Below are 14129 nucleotides of genomic sequence, written 5' to 3'. Positions count from 1 at the left end.
AGCTGATGTCTTCATCATCAATATTTAAAACAAACAGGAACATGTTGGACATAAACACACATACGTACACAAAGATGCACAGTTTTCATGGGTGGCTGTATTTACTTATCGATAATAAATCAGGCGGTATAATATTCAAAAGAAAGCACTGTATTTGAAATAAATATTAGGCAATTTTAGGATTTTGTAATGGACCTATTATTTAAAAAATAATAAAAAAACCATATTCAATCATATTTTTCAAGTGTGAATCGGTATACTCTAAAAGCATCAAGACTGCACATGAACAAACTCAAAGAAAATGAATATTTTATTCTCTTCATAAGCACAATGAAAAAAAAACCCACTCAAAAAACAGAAAACAGCACTAATAGCAGCCAAGCACAAGAGCAAGAGATACATTTCAAATTGATCAAACTAAGACTGACAAGAAAGATCTCACCTACTTAATATACATAAGCAAACTGTTGTTAAAATGTCAAACACAATCCTCTAAAGAGAAAAGACACAGCATTCATTAAGTATAACGAGTCATGCACAGAATAATTAGCCACTAATGATAAATTACAGCAGCAGTATGCACTTACGTGGATTAGATTATATAATGCATGTGTTTTTTGGGAAGGCAGGGGGATATTTCAGGCAGACAGTAGCTAACAGGCGAAAATACAACAAGACTGTAAGATAAGAGAAGATAAATTCGAGATGTGTGAATAAAGAGAGAGAGAGAGAGAGAGAGATAGAATAGAAAGAGATAGAAGAGAGAGAGAGAGAGAGAGAGAGAGAGAGAGAGCGGTTAGATGGTGTGTTGAACATTGTTTATGAATAAAGATGACATTTTCAGCAAGATAAATAAAAACATCAAATATATGCAGAATGTAAATGAAGAACGAGGCAGACAAATGTGAAAAAAACCATAAATAAAAAAAGGGAATCAGAGTCAAAAAATAAACCTCGGTTCGTGTCCTGTTTGAAATATATTTCTGTGGTCTAAACCTTAAAATACTGTGACATGTATCAAATTTCCGCATTAAATTGTTTTCACTTTGGAAATAAAATAGAATGGGTGAGGAATATAAACGTAAAAAATGATTGCATGAGTGTCTGCGCATTATAATATATAATATTATAATATATATATATATATATAGATATATATATATATATATATATATATATATAAATTATATAATATATATATATATATACATTATACATATATATAAATATATATATATATATATATATATATATATATTATATATATATATATATATATATGTGTGTATGTGTGTGTGTGTGTGTTATATTGAAATACATCGTGGAAGTGTCAGTGTCGTAGAAGCAGGAGGTAATATGTAAATAAACTCATAGTCGTAACACTACACAACACGAAAATATCTAAACCGTTCAGTCCTATATCAGGTTTATAATAGTCATACTGGTTATCCTTCACTTCTTCATGAAGGATATATTGTAAAGTAAATCTCAACTACTACAAGATTTCAACGAAAAATAAAGGTTAAATAGATTCTACAGTTAAAATGAAAATACATTTTTTTAGAAAACACATGACACGAAAGAAGAACCCTACTTTAAAAATGATCTCAAAAGAAAAGAACAAATGAAAGTAAAACAAAAAGGACAGGTAATATTCTCTTAATACTTCAGTAATCTATTACCTTCAAATATCAATTCGCAGAGGCTGCCAGTGGAAAGATAATGACATTATTGTTCATCCACTAGTTGAACAATGAACATGATACAGCAATTAAATATATGAATAAATTAGAATGTAAATGATTTTCTGCAAATGGACTAATTATACCTCATTAGAAGCAAATAACGTCTTGTGGATAATTATTCTAATGTTTCCTTGAAAAGCAATATGTATTTATCTAAGAAATAATGGGGAATACATGTAATCGTGATATGAGAATTATAGATGAGATGTGGAAAGGAAATAACTGGGCCATTTCGTGATTTTATTAAAAGAACCGTCCCAGATCAGTGTCTGATGCCTTCAGCTCGGCACAGATGAGGATGTCGTTGAATGCCTCAACAGGTTTAGTTGATTTTGACCGGAAATTAACTGTTTTAGCTTAGTTTGACTGGGGATCAAAAGGTCTGAAAATATTAACTTTGATTTAACACATTGGGTGAGATTTCAGTATCTGAATTTTGCAGTTCTTGTGACGTCCTTACTTATATAAAGGCCTATGTCATAAATTATGTGGGCTAGATAATTAGGAAACCAGTGGGTAATCTCTCTCTAAATTTAGTGAAATTCTGATGAAAGGCGTTACTCAAAGTATTGATAATATCAGTAAAGATAAAAAATATTGTGACATTTTGGAAAGGATTAACCTTTATTGCATTTTTAATCCGCTGAACGAAATTTTCTTACTTTTTACCTCCTCTTGGAAAAGGATATACGTGTAGCTTATCTTTAATAACATATAGTGGTAAGGGTGCTCATCGTTGACATTTAGATGAAGAGATAACGCGGAGAAACCATATATATGTATGTACACAAACACACGCACACGCACACACACACACCCACACCCACACACACACACACACACACATATATATATATATATCTATATATATATATATATATATATATATATATATATAATAAAAGAGCCCATAAAAATACTAAAATGTTGAAAAATAACGCTGTATTCCAGATACAGCAACTTGACAATAATAGATATTGTTAAAAAGGAGATTGACCAACAAAAAATGTTGAAAGTACAATTCCATAACTCTCCAATTGGAAAACGATAAAAAAATTTGTAAGGTGAACATTTAGCAAAAAAATATTAAACATACGAATACACAGAAATTACCAGGTAACTAATTTGTAATTAAGTCACTGATTTTATCTTTTAGGCCATTCTTGAACATTTTACTAATACAAGGGTCTAAATAATACATCCCAGGCTAAGGTTAAAATTACAACTAGAAGTAAGCTTTCTAATAGCGGATTTTAGAAGGTTTCCTGAAGGGAAATCTTTGGAGCTGCCAATGTCAGGCATGAAAGTAATTTTCCTGCTTGCAATAAAAAACTTGACCGATCTTAAAAAAAAAGACAATACAATTCACATCACAAAAGCTGATAAGTCAAATATTATTGAAATTTTTAGATAAAGCTGACTACATATCACTGGATGATGAAATAACATAAAAAAAACTAACAACAAACCTTTTTGAATAAGTCATAAAAAATTTTCAATATCACAGTAAAAAGAAAGCTTAAAGATAAAAAGAACCAATAGTTTAGTTATCAGTAAAATTTTCCTCATTACCTTATTTGTATTAATTATCAAAAAACAAAAAAAATCCTATTTGACTTATAATCAGTACAGTTGGCTCAATATCATATAAACTTTTAATATATATATATATATATATATATATATATATATATATATATATATATATATATATATATATATATATATCTACGTATAATGCCATCTTTCACTGGACCAAGTGTAATGCTTAGCGGCAGGAAAATGAGACCAGAAATAAAACAATGACGGAACCCGAGGCAGAGTACATCCTCGAATATCATTCGAATGAGCTTCGTTATAGCGGAAGCAAATTCATTAGGGGAGAGATAACGGTAATACGACCTCATGCAAATGTCGGCGGGGGCTGAAGACAAAATCTATATTATTATATCAGTTATTTCAGGGCCTTCAAATCTTCGGGAAAATCTTTGCCTCCATTAACGTGTATAATGAAGCTCCTACTGAGTTACTTGAACCTAATGAAACTAATTATTATTTAGGAGGGAAGGAAGGAGGGAGGTAAAAAGAAGCCTTGTGGCACCCCACCCGAAGACTCAAATTCGCCGGCGGCATTCTTCGACTATCAGATAGTTTGAAACGCGAGAGTTCATCTTCGGAGCAGCCGAACGAAATCCGTTCCCACCGTTTTCTCTCTTTCCCTCGTTCGCTTTGCGTTCAACTTTCGTTCGCTCGGCGGCAGGTTAATGTGGTGAATGGGATGACAGAAGAAGAATTCAGCGAGGTGACAAATAAAATGAGATTCGGGAAAACCAGAGAAGGAGAAAGAGCTTCAAGATAATGGCACATTTTAGCATTTAAACCAGAAAGCACTTTTAAGGTGCAACCGCCCAAGGCTTGGATTTGCATATTCTCTCAATGCTGATAAGGAACTACGGCTAGAATTACAGCTACGGAATATTTTACTGGCGGATTGAGTGGCTAGGATCGTAACTACTATTTCAGGAACAATATTCTCTCATACTTTATACTACATGAAGACAGGGAACTTCATTCTAGTCTGAAGTTGATGATCCTCTGAATTTTTTGAATTTCAAATTTTACTCTCAATTCTACAGTTTTACTTGTAACCTTAGGTAAATGACTACTTGCATTGATGGAAATAATATATATATATATATATATATATATATATTATATATATATATATATATATATATACAAACATATTTAAATAATATAATATTTAATATTATTAATATATAATATATTATATATATATATATATATATATATATATGCTATTTCAAATAATGCTGATTCAATAGAAATCTTACATTACAAAATTTGTTTAAATAGACAAAGGAACATATACATATATATAGCAAAAGAAATAAAAAGCTAGTAAAATAAAAGACGAGCAGAGATGAAACTTATAAATACAAGTATACGAACAAGACAATTTCAAAAGAGGAAAAACATCGTGTTACAAAACAAATTAAAAGTTACACGTTACACAAAGGATCAAGGCATATCATCAATGACATTAAGAGTGAAAATACAAAATATTTATAGAAAGCTAAAAAAGAGAAAATAAAAAATATAGGAAAATGGATACAGACAATACAAAAGGAACAAAATACAAAATAATACAGTCAAAATACAGACATAAGGACAAAATGTACACGCATCTACAAATAAAGGAGATAAAAAGCGTCAATGAATGCAAGGATATCAGAACGGCGTAAGGCAAGGTGAGGATCTCTTACCTCGGAATTTTTCCCGTTTTCTTTGCTGTCACACTGGACGGTCTCGTAAATATTGGCGTGCTTTAACTTGGAGGGAATACCATCCACTTCTTCGTATGACGGGTCTTTCGACGAAAAAGAGAGAGAAAACTTAAGCATAAAGGAACACATGTTCAAGACAGTCAAAATGTTCAGTGATATACTATTATTCTTATCAAAATGTGAATAGTAAAAAAAGCAAAGGTTTTCGAAGTTGAAATGTCTGATGAAATTTGAATATTTTGATAAAATTGTGAGGTCTTATCCCTGGAAGCATTGGAAACTCCCTAAAACACTAAAACAGAAAATGAACTCAAAATAAATACAACAAAATATGAAGAACATTTCACAGTTAATTTTCTGAATAATATAGACAGGTGGCAAAAAATACTAAGTTAAATTTTCTGCTTGTAAATTTTACCAAAATGTCAGATAGTAGGTTAAATAATGGTTCCTAATTTGTACCATATCGATGATCTATACCAAAGTTTTTCATTAATTAATCATAGGCATATTTAAAGGAAATATTACGCCATAACATACATACATTATTTAGAAACTCACAAAGAAAATGAAAGACGATTTTAAAACCAGCTGAGCATCTTAGCTGTTTAAACCAAACAACAAGTTTACGATGTACAAGCTTTACAATAATTGATATAACTCTGCCCATTAGAAGCCTTAAAAGAATATAGAAATGATTGAGATTTAATAGTTTCATCCTTTAATTCCTACATGAAGGAAAGCTTAACGATTTGAAGCTAGTAGTAATACAACTTACCTTGACTTACTGTGATTTACATGATATAGCGTTTACCATTTCAATCCTATTTTCCAATTTCAGATGATGTTTAAGACCTTTCATCCAGTTTTAAGATATTTAGCCGTTCCTACTTTCATTCACATCTTATAAAAAACATATCAAAATACACTCCCTTTATAACGAAGCAAATCTTAAAATATTAAATAAAAAATTTTTTTATTAGGGGAAAAATATTTATGCGTTATAGTCCCGCCTTTACAAACGAGAATATATTTATATTTCGACATTTCATTCATATTTAAACATTCACGAAAGGAATTCAAATAGTAAGAAACTCGTTTAGTGAATATTTTATCTCGCTTTGCTCAAATTCAAATGACTTGACTTAAAGCCAAAAATGTTTAGTGAATCTTTCTTCTCAGTTGATCAAAATTTCATCACCTAGAGATATCGACTCATTCAAATTTACTTCAAGATATCTTATGTCGACTCAAACATGCATTGAGAGAAAGAGGACAGAGGACGACGCCATCTTACCATGCCAAGCCCCACGGGAGGGCTGCTAACTATCCCTGGGGGGTTGTACGCACCTAAAGGGGGGGACCCAAAGTGACCATTACAACATCGTCATAAAAATTGACTTCGTCGAAAAATGAAGAGAAACCACGACAATATTCGAGTTTCTCGAGGCTTCCTGTTTGTTTATGATTGTGGAGTAACCTTCATTAATGTTGGGTTTCGCTCTTTGGTGTTTATTTTCAAGTCTGTGGTGATTTTCTGGTGGGTTTTGTAAACTAAATTAAAGAAAATATGTTTGCGATGGCATTCTGGTTAATGAACTAGTGCACACACAAACACTCATATCATACATTATATACATACATACATATGTATAATATATATATATATATATATATATATATGTGTGTGTGTGTGTGTATATATATGTTTAAAATTCATATTTGCATACGCGTCAGCGTGCGCGCACACATGTATATACATGTATATATAGACATAATACATATATATATATATATATATATATATATATATATATATATATATATATATATATACATATATATATGTGTGTGTGTGTGTGTGTGTGTGTGTGGGTGTGTGATTAAAAGTGATATACTATGCATACGCGCGCACACATACACACACACATAATATATATATCTATATATACATATACATATATATATATATATATATATATATATATATATATATATATATATAATATATACGTATATACAGATATATATATATATATATATATATATATATATATATATATATATATATACGTATATACAGAGAGAGAGAGAGAGAGAGAGAGAGAGAGAGAGAGAGAGAGAGAGAGAGATTAAGGTGCAGCGAATTTTTTTTTTTTTTTTTTTTGTAATAGATAGATAAAAATTACTTCACGAACTTGAAATTCGTATACAGGACTGACTGTCCCGCTGTCTACAGCACAGTGCGGTCATAGAACATGATCCTCTTACTATTATTTGCGTGCATATTTTTCACAACAAACAGATATAATTCGCCCTACGAACAATAAAGGTTTTCTGGTCTGTGAGTTTTGGAAATGATACTCAGATTCACTGGAAAACATGATAAGAAATAACATATAAAAAAAGAAAAATGATAATATCCGTGAGGTTTGGTTTATGCCATTGTAGGCACGTGTGCTTGTGCATGTATGCGTCTGTACCATTTGAGAAACAATTGTTGGTAGAGATTAATACATTTCTGTCAATAAAAGAGGCTCAATAAATTTCCTACAAAAGAAAAAGATATTCTGGCATGCAAATGAACTGAGAAATTAGCACAAAGGCCTTAAACTACTGATCCCTATTCTGGTCTCACACACACTGCACACATACTCAGATTGGCGTAAAATAAAATTGTATTTCAATACATCAAAACGATACTGAAGAAGGAAAACAAAATAGAGGACAAAAATAAGGAATCGTGATTCTACAGCAGATTTGATGTTAGTTCATAGATCCCAAACCTGACAGCCAATTCACAGTTAGGTATCTCGTCTTTCTAAATCGACAATGATAAGAGAAAAAGCATCTAGGTTCAAAATCTGTTACCCTTTGTTATCATAGATCCCTAACTTGCAGATAACTTTCACGACAGTTCCTTCCACGCCCTAATCTGACCAACAATGCTCACCAGTCCTACATAGTATTACGTCGGGGCCGTCGTCTCCATCTTTGGCTGGCTGCAGAGGGGCGTGGGGTCCCTTCAGGTTGGACTCAGAGCGCCCTTTGGGACTCTCCTTGGCGCGGGCGTCTGATCTCAGCTTCATCACCACCACAACCACAACTGCGACGATGACCAGGGCGCCCACCACGCCGATCAGGACGCCCAAGATGGGCGTGATCGGGAAGATGTGGGTGGAAGGCAGAGCTGCGAGAAGGAAGGAGGATAATGAAAGTTTTTGATTTTGTGGCTTCATTCAAAGGTAACATAAAATGAAAAGGATAAAATATCATAAAAAACTGATTCAGGATTAGAATAAAAGGGATAAGGCAAATTACTGGCTACCTTTAATTGCACATGTTATTGAAGCTATGCAGTACAAAGACTACGTGTCTCCAGAAAGCTTAAGTTAACGATACAGTTTTTATGTCCATCCACATTCTGATGATTATTTACTTGTAGATTTCGTTTAAATATGCAAAATATATTATGGCTGAAAGCTTGATGCTTAACTAATTTTGATTCGGTTCAGTCGCCTACACACACAGTCATATGCCCACGGTGATGTGCACACTTCTTTTTCATGATCTCACGTCTCAAGTACATATTTATGTCTATTTCATTAATGATTTCAATTAACAATTCAACTCGATGGAATAGAATACATACTACTAAAAAATGAGAAAAACTGAGGAAATAAAACAGTTGTGCCAATTGAAAAAGAGGATCCAAGCGCTCATCAATAATCAATATGTAAGAGCGGTGTATGATACATCCTCATCAATAATAATGGGATCTAACTAATTATGGCATTTTTCATAACATGAAAGTTTTATTTATATCATCGAAATTTAAGCGTATGAATATAATGTCATTGTGGGGTGGGTGCTTTCAACAGAGCTGTTTGATGAGTTTGCGTATTTGTTTGTGTGTATTTATGTGTATGTGTTTAGAGATATTCAAACAAAGAAGACTTGTTATGCGGAAACAACATATTCATTTAACAAAAAGAAAAAAAAATCTTCAGAGGGGAAATATGAACAAAGGAAAAAAATGAGATAAAACAAAAACAAATTACTAGTTGTTATAATGAGCGCTGTACATCACTGCTGTTATGCTATTTTTTTTGTAACAAACAGAAAAACAAGTAAACAATTCACCGCAGATCCTGATCACTGCAGTAATTACAGTTTCTTTTATTTTTTTATTGCTGGTATTGGGTCTTGCATACTGAACGGCTAATTATCGATTCTCGATCAGCTATTTAAATGTTATTGGCATCCGATAATTGAAAATAATTGCAGGGTCGCTGTGAGTACAGTGAGTGAGTGACTGAGAGAGAGACTTGATGCTGTAGGTAGGGTGATTGAAGCTTTTCGTGTTTTATTGCTCGAAAACGGGTGATGATTTTAATTAGGAATGGCTGATGTTTTCACGTCTACTGGTTTTGCTAGTCTACTGCACCTGATATTTCAGTCTCTACGTATTGGGGATTTGTAGTCAAATTGCTGATGTTTTGTTCTGAGGTTGATGCTTTACTTGTAAAGTTACTCATAACCTAAACATTATCGCTGTTTTACCCTGTAACTGCTCTTGTTTCACTCTTTGGCTGCTGTGATCTGAAGGTAAAATTGTTGATAATTTACTGTAAAGTTGCTGACATTTTAGCGGAAAGTTACGGATAATCTAAACAAAATTATTGGGTCTTTAGTACAGAACGTTTGATGATTCAAGGTAAATCTGTAAGTATCTTAGCTTAAAGTTCATTTTCATATTATAGTTCCCATTTGTAAAATGAAAGTTAAAAGAGAAAGTTAAGACCTTATGTAAAACTATTTTATTTTAGGGTCAATCAGCAGAACCATTTAGCTACAGTATTTCAATAAGAACTTTACAGTTAGGTTTATTCACTCACCACAAAAAAACTTAATTCCATGAAAGCAGTTAAGAATTTGGAGAAGGGCTACCAAAAGTAATTATTCGTTTGCATTTAATGACAATCCTTCAACTGCAGATATCCTTGAAAATAGGATTAATAAAGATGAAACTAATTAGTAAGATTACAGTACCAGAGTATTTAAGCAGATTGCAAAGCAAAATATAAAATTACAATTCTAAAACCAGATTATTTGCTTCAAAGAAATAGGTGTATGTCATGATTTTTTGGACTATTTAATTGGCAAAAAAATTGTTTCTTAGTAATGTCGTCATTATTCAGAAATTAAGATTACATCTTAATTATTTTTATCGCTAAATAATTTCACTGGGATGCAAACTCAACTAAGCCACTCAGATATTATTCTAAAGCACAAAGGATTTAGATAAATATATCTTTCATAAGCTATTTTGCATATCAGCGCCACAAGGAAAACAGAACAGTCAAGCAGATTTACCTTTTTATATGCTCTGAAAAAAATAAAAACACATAACAGAACGAAGCAGCACAGACGGCAAGCCACGCTAACATGTTTATCTGTTTTGATATAATAACCATGACTCAATGAAGAATGGCAAAAAAAAGAAGAAAACATACGTTCTAACTCTCGGCAAGGCCATACTCTGCTTAAATTGGAGCTTATTATAAACACACTCATTTCACGGCTGAATAATTATCAGATGTATGCAGTGTTTATCGATTCTTCGCCAATTATACCAACTGGAATTAATCTTTCAGCTTGTGATAATTTCAACGTTACCGTTTTTATCTATAAAAAGTCGATTGGTATTTTCCATTAAAAAACTAGGTAGGTGGAAGAAAGGCATTGAAAACATATATACATAATATATACATACATATATATATATATATATATATATATATATATATATATATATATATATATATATATATATATATACATACATACATACATATATATACACATATATTTATATATATAAACATATATATATTAAATTTAAATAAGATATCATCTGTATTCTATTAAATCGAATTTTTGTACAATGTAAGAATGAAAAAGATAGAACTCGGTAAGTCACATCGTGAAAAACTCTACGGTAAACGATCGACACATTTAACTTACTGCGTTCGCCAGGCGCTAGGGGCAGCGTGAACCCGTGAAGGATACTGTCGTCGCTTCTGCCTTTGACATTTTCAGCGTATATGGCCAGGAGGTACGATGCCCCGGGCTGGAGCCCCTCAATGACGAAAACGGGCTGCTCCTTCTCTGTCGCGTTCCTCAAGATCTCCCCTCGCACCTTATCGTCGTATGCCTGGACGACGACGACGAAATGCTGGTCCAACCCGCCGTTGAAGCCGGGCAGACACGCGATGAAGATCGTGTCCGACGTCTGATTGGTGACGGTGCAGTTCTCCAGGCTGTCGGGTTTGCCAGCGGGTACGAGATCGAACTGGCAGGGAAGGGCCTGTTCGCCCAGCTCGTTCTCGGCGTAGCACAGGAACTCGCCGTAGTCGTGCTCCGTGCGGACGTGGTAGGTCAGCTTTGAGGTGCGGTCCTGCACCGTGTACCTCTCCTCGTCTATCGGTAAGAGTTCCTTCGGACTCCGGAAGTACCACTTGAAGGAGACGTCTCCCGGAGAGGCATCTACTATACATTGCAACTGGACGTCGGTGCCTTTGGCGACGCCCACGACCGCATCACGCTCGTCGGAGCATACGGGCACGTCTGCAAGTAGGAAATACAGGGTCGGTATATGCAATAAAAACGCTCCTGATGCGGATCATCGTGAAGTGGTTGCTTCAATTCTATCAAAGGAATCGCTCAGAGTGGTGTACAGAACACGCGACAAACTGATCTCATTTTCCTTTCTTTAACGCAAAGGTTTCTTGTGAAAAATGATTCAAAGTCAAATATTTTCCCAGAATAACACGAAAACGTTTATTTCCTTGCCGTCTTTATGATTTTCCTTACCTTCTATGGCTTCATATTATAATCAACGCTAAACGTTTTTCGTTATAATGTTTATTGCCTATCCTTTCTACTGATTAATTCGTTCTTAAGACTCGATACTTCCTCGTGTTTATTCATTTGCGAACTTAATATTTCATTATATATATACAGCCTCTAGCCTTACACGTCCCTGTGCCTTTTTCAACTTAATACTTTTTCCTTTGTTAATTTCCATTTGAAGTATTTGAAGTCTTAATGAACAGGGCTAAATATTTAAAGGATTTTCCGTTTATTCAAATGGTTTCTTCTTCGACTCTGCAATGGAGGAAAGACTTCTCATGCTAAAAAATCAATAATTAACATAGAATAATTGCAAGTTAACTACCGGATTAATATGCGAAATTACAACTGATAAAGGAAACGTACACGGGAAAACGTATCCCCAATTTTCCACAAATCTGTTAAGATCGGTTTTATAAGTTTTATAACAGAGTTTGATATCAATTATATAAATAATAACTGTGAAAATGACGACTTTCAGGATAAAATTCATATGTTTTCGACCAATATTCTATTGGTTGTCAGGTACCTGATCAAATTCGGCTTTCGTTTTTAATTTCATTTTAGTAAATAATTGTTTATTGCCAGATATTACTCTGCTGGGAAAAATGAAACAGCACTGAGTGGCAACGGAATAACGTTGAAAAGTCGTGAAACCAAAAAGACTTTACTAGCTTCACGGAATACTGAACCTCATAAAGACTAGTCACGTAATGAAAATGTATTTGATATTAATTACACAGGAAGTGGTGAAAAAACGTACGGATATCGCACATCATATTCAGAGAATCCACTTGACGCTAAAATACTTTCTATCTTGTCCCTCTGCTTCTTCTTCGTTATCATGGTCATAAAACATGAACTACGACGAACAATCAACGCCACACTGACACAAATATGAAGCCTCTAATAAGTTCCGTAGCAAGATAAATGTTATGAACACACACTGGAAAATAAAACGCCAACTTCAAGGTTGCACACAACTGAAAACGTCTGTTAGATGTTAATAAATTAATGACACAACAGAAGTAAAACCAGACTCATCCGCGCCTTTTGGAAGCGTTAACATTACTAGGTACTAAAGAATTATACAATGAATGAAATGAGATTTCGCAACAGATTGGAGAGAATGAGTCTTTTTACAAGTGGTATCAGGTCAGAATGAGACACGATACTACAGGTTTGAGTGAGTGAGTCAAGTATTGGGACCCTACAAAATAAAATGAAGAAAATTTACATTTTATATTTAGGAAGATTGGCTGACTTGTCCCGTCACCGATTCCGTTGTTGGCGACGCACGTGTAGACACCTGCTTGCTCTCTCTCGACCATTTTCAGGATCAATTTGTGGTTCCTGATCTTCACACCTGCCGTCGCGTTATGGTGGATGGCGGTGCCCTGTGAAGAGAGACAGGAAAACAGATGTTCAAAATGCGTCACAGTAACCGTGGTTGTTTAAAGCCAAAAAGGATCACTTCCTAATATGAATGATCAGTATCCCAATTAAATGTTTCACTCTATTTTCATTTTGGAAACGACAGTGAACCATGAGCAACCGAGTGACAGAAACGACAACGAATTTCAGTGCAAAATAGGGTTAAAATTCGTTAACTGTGCAAAATCACTAAATATAACAAATCTCTTTTTATAATGGTATATTACCAGAAGGAACTGGATTTTTTAGGCATAAAATATTTATTTCTATCATACGTTGAAGCTCATATTCACACTGACCTTTCCTGTACCTGATACATTCATGAAAAAAAAAAAAAAAAAAAGGATCGTCACTAGATTTTATAATTGCACAAAGCTAAAGAGACGAAAATGGAAAATTTAGCTGAAAGAAGATTTTTCCTCTTCAAGCTTTCGGTACGAATGTAAGAGTGCTCCAAACTGTTTTCCAACGAAAAGGAAAAGAAGTTAAACGCAGCCGTGCTTCTTCACTGAAAAGAAAGCAGCCAGCGTCCCAATACATGATGACAGCTTTCCAATATATCACCATCAGGGAATTTCTTTCCAAATGGATTTCCTCTGCCGAGCTGAAATAAATCTGAAACGCATTTATCTAGGAATTTGTTTTCTCAAAACTACACGTGACGCAACTGACCTGAGTCACGTCTCTCGACGCGAAACTCGACATTTCTACGTCACGAGATTTCTTT

General features: G+C 33.7%; 1 protein-coding gene across 14 annotated transcripts in view; it reads right to left on the bottom strand.

Moving 5' to 3' along the window:
* The window catches only part of LOC135224450 (synaptogenesis protein syg-2-like), a 563172-nt gene that overhangs the window by 2345 nt on the left and 546698 nt on the right, over positions 1 to 14129 (bottom strand). For 5 of the 14 annotated variants that reach the window (XM_064263445.1, XM_064263443.1, XM_064263444.1 and 2 more), the window contains exons 10-13: positions 13206 to 13365; positions 11081 to 11683; positions 8007 to 8243; positions 5033 to 5136 (exon numbers count right to left, since the gene is read on the bottom strand). In XM_064263445.1, coding sequence (XP_064119515.1) covers positions 5033 to 5136; positions 8007 to 8243; positions 11081 to 11683; positions 13206 to 13365 — 1104 coding nt within the window. Of the gene's footprint in view, positions 1 to 587; positions 678 to 1682; positions 1706 to 5032; positions 5137 to 6350; positions 6404 to 8006; positions 8244 to 11080; positions 11684 to 13205; positions 13366 to 14129 lie in introns of those variants that run through there. The other 9 variants (XR_010316739.1, XR_010316740.1, XR_010316738.1 and 6 more) reach the window with 9 other exon arrangements.

This window comes from Macrobrachium nipponense, chromosome 12 (genome assembly GCF_015104395.2).
Source record: "Macrobrachium nipponense isolate FS-2020 chromosome 12, ASM1510439v2, whole genome shotgun sequence".
NCBI lineage: Eukaryota > Metazoa > Arthropoda > Malacostraca > Decapoda > Palaemonidae > Macrobrachium > Macrobrachium nipponense.
This window is presented reverse-complemented; position numbering and strand designations above follow the sequence as displayed.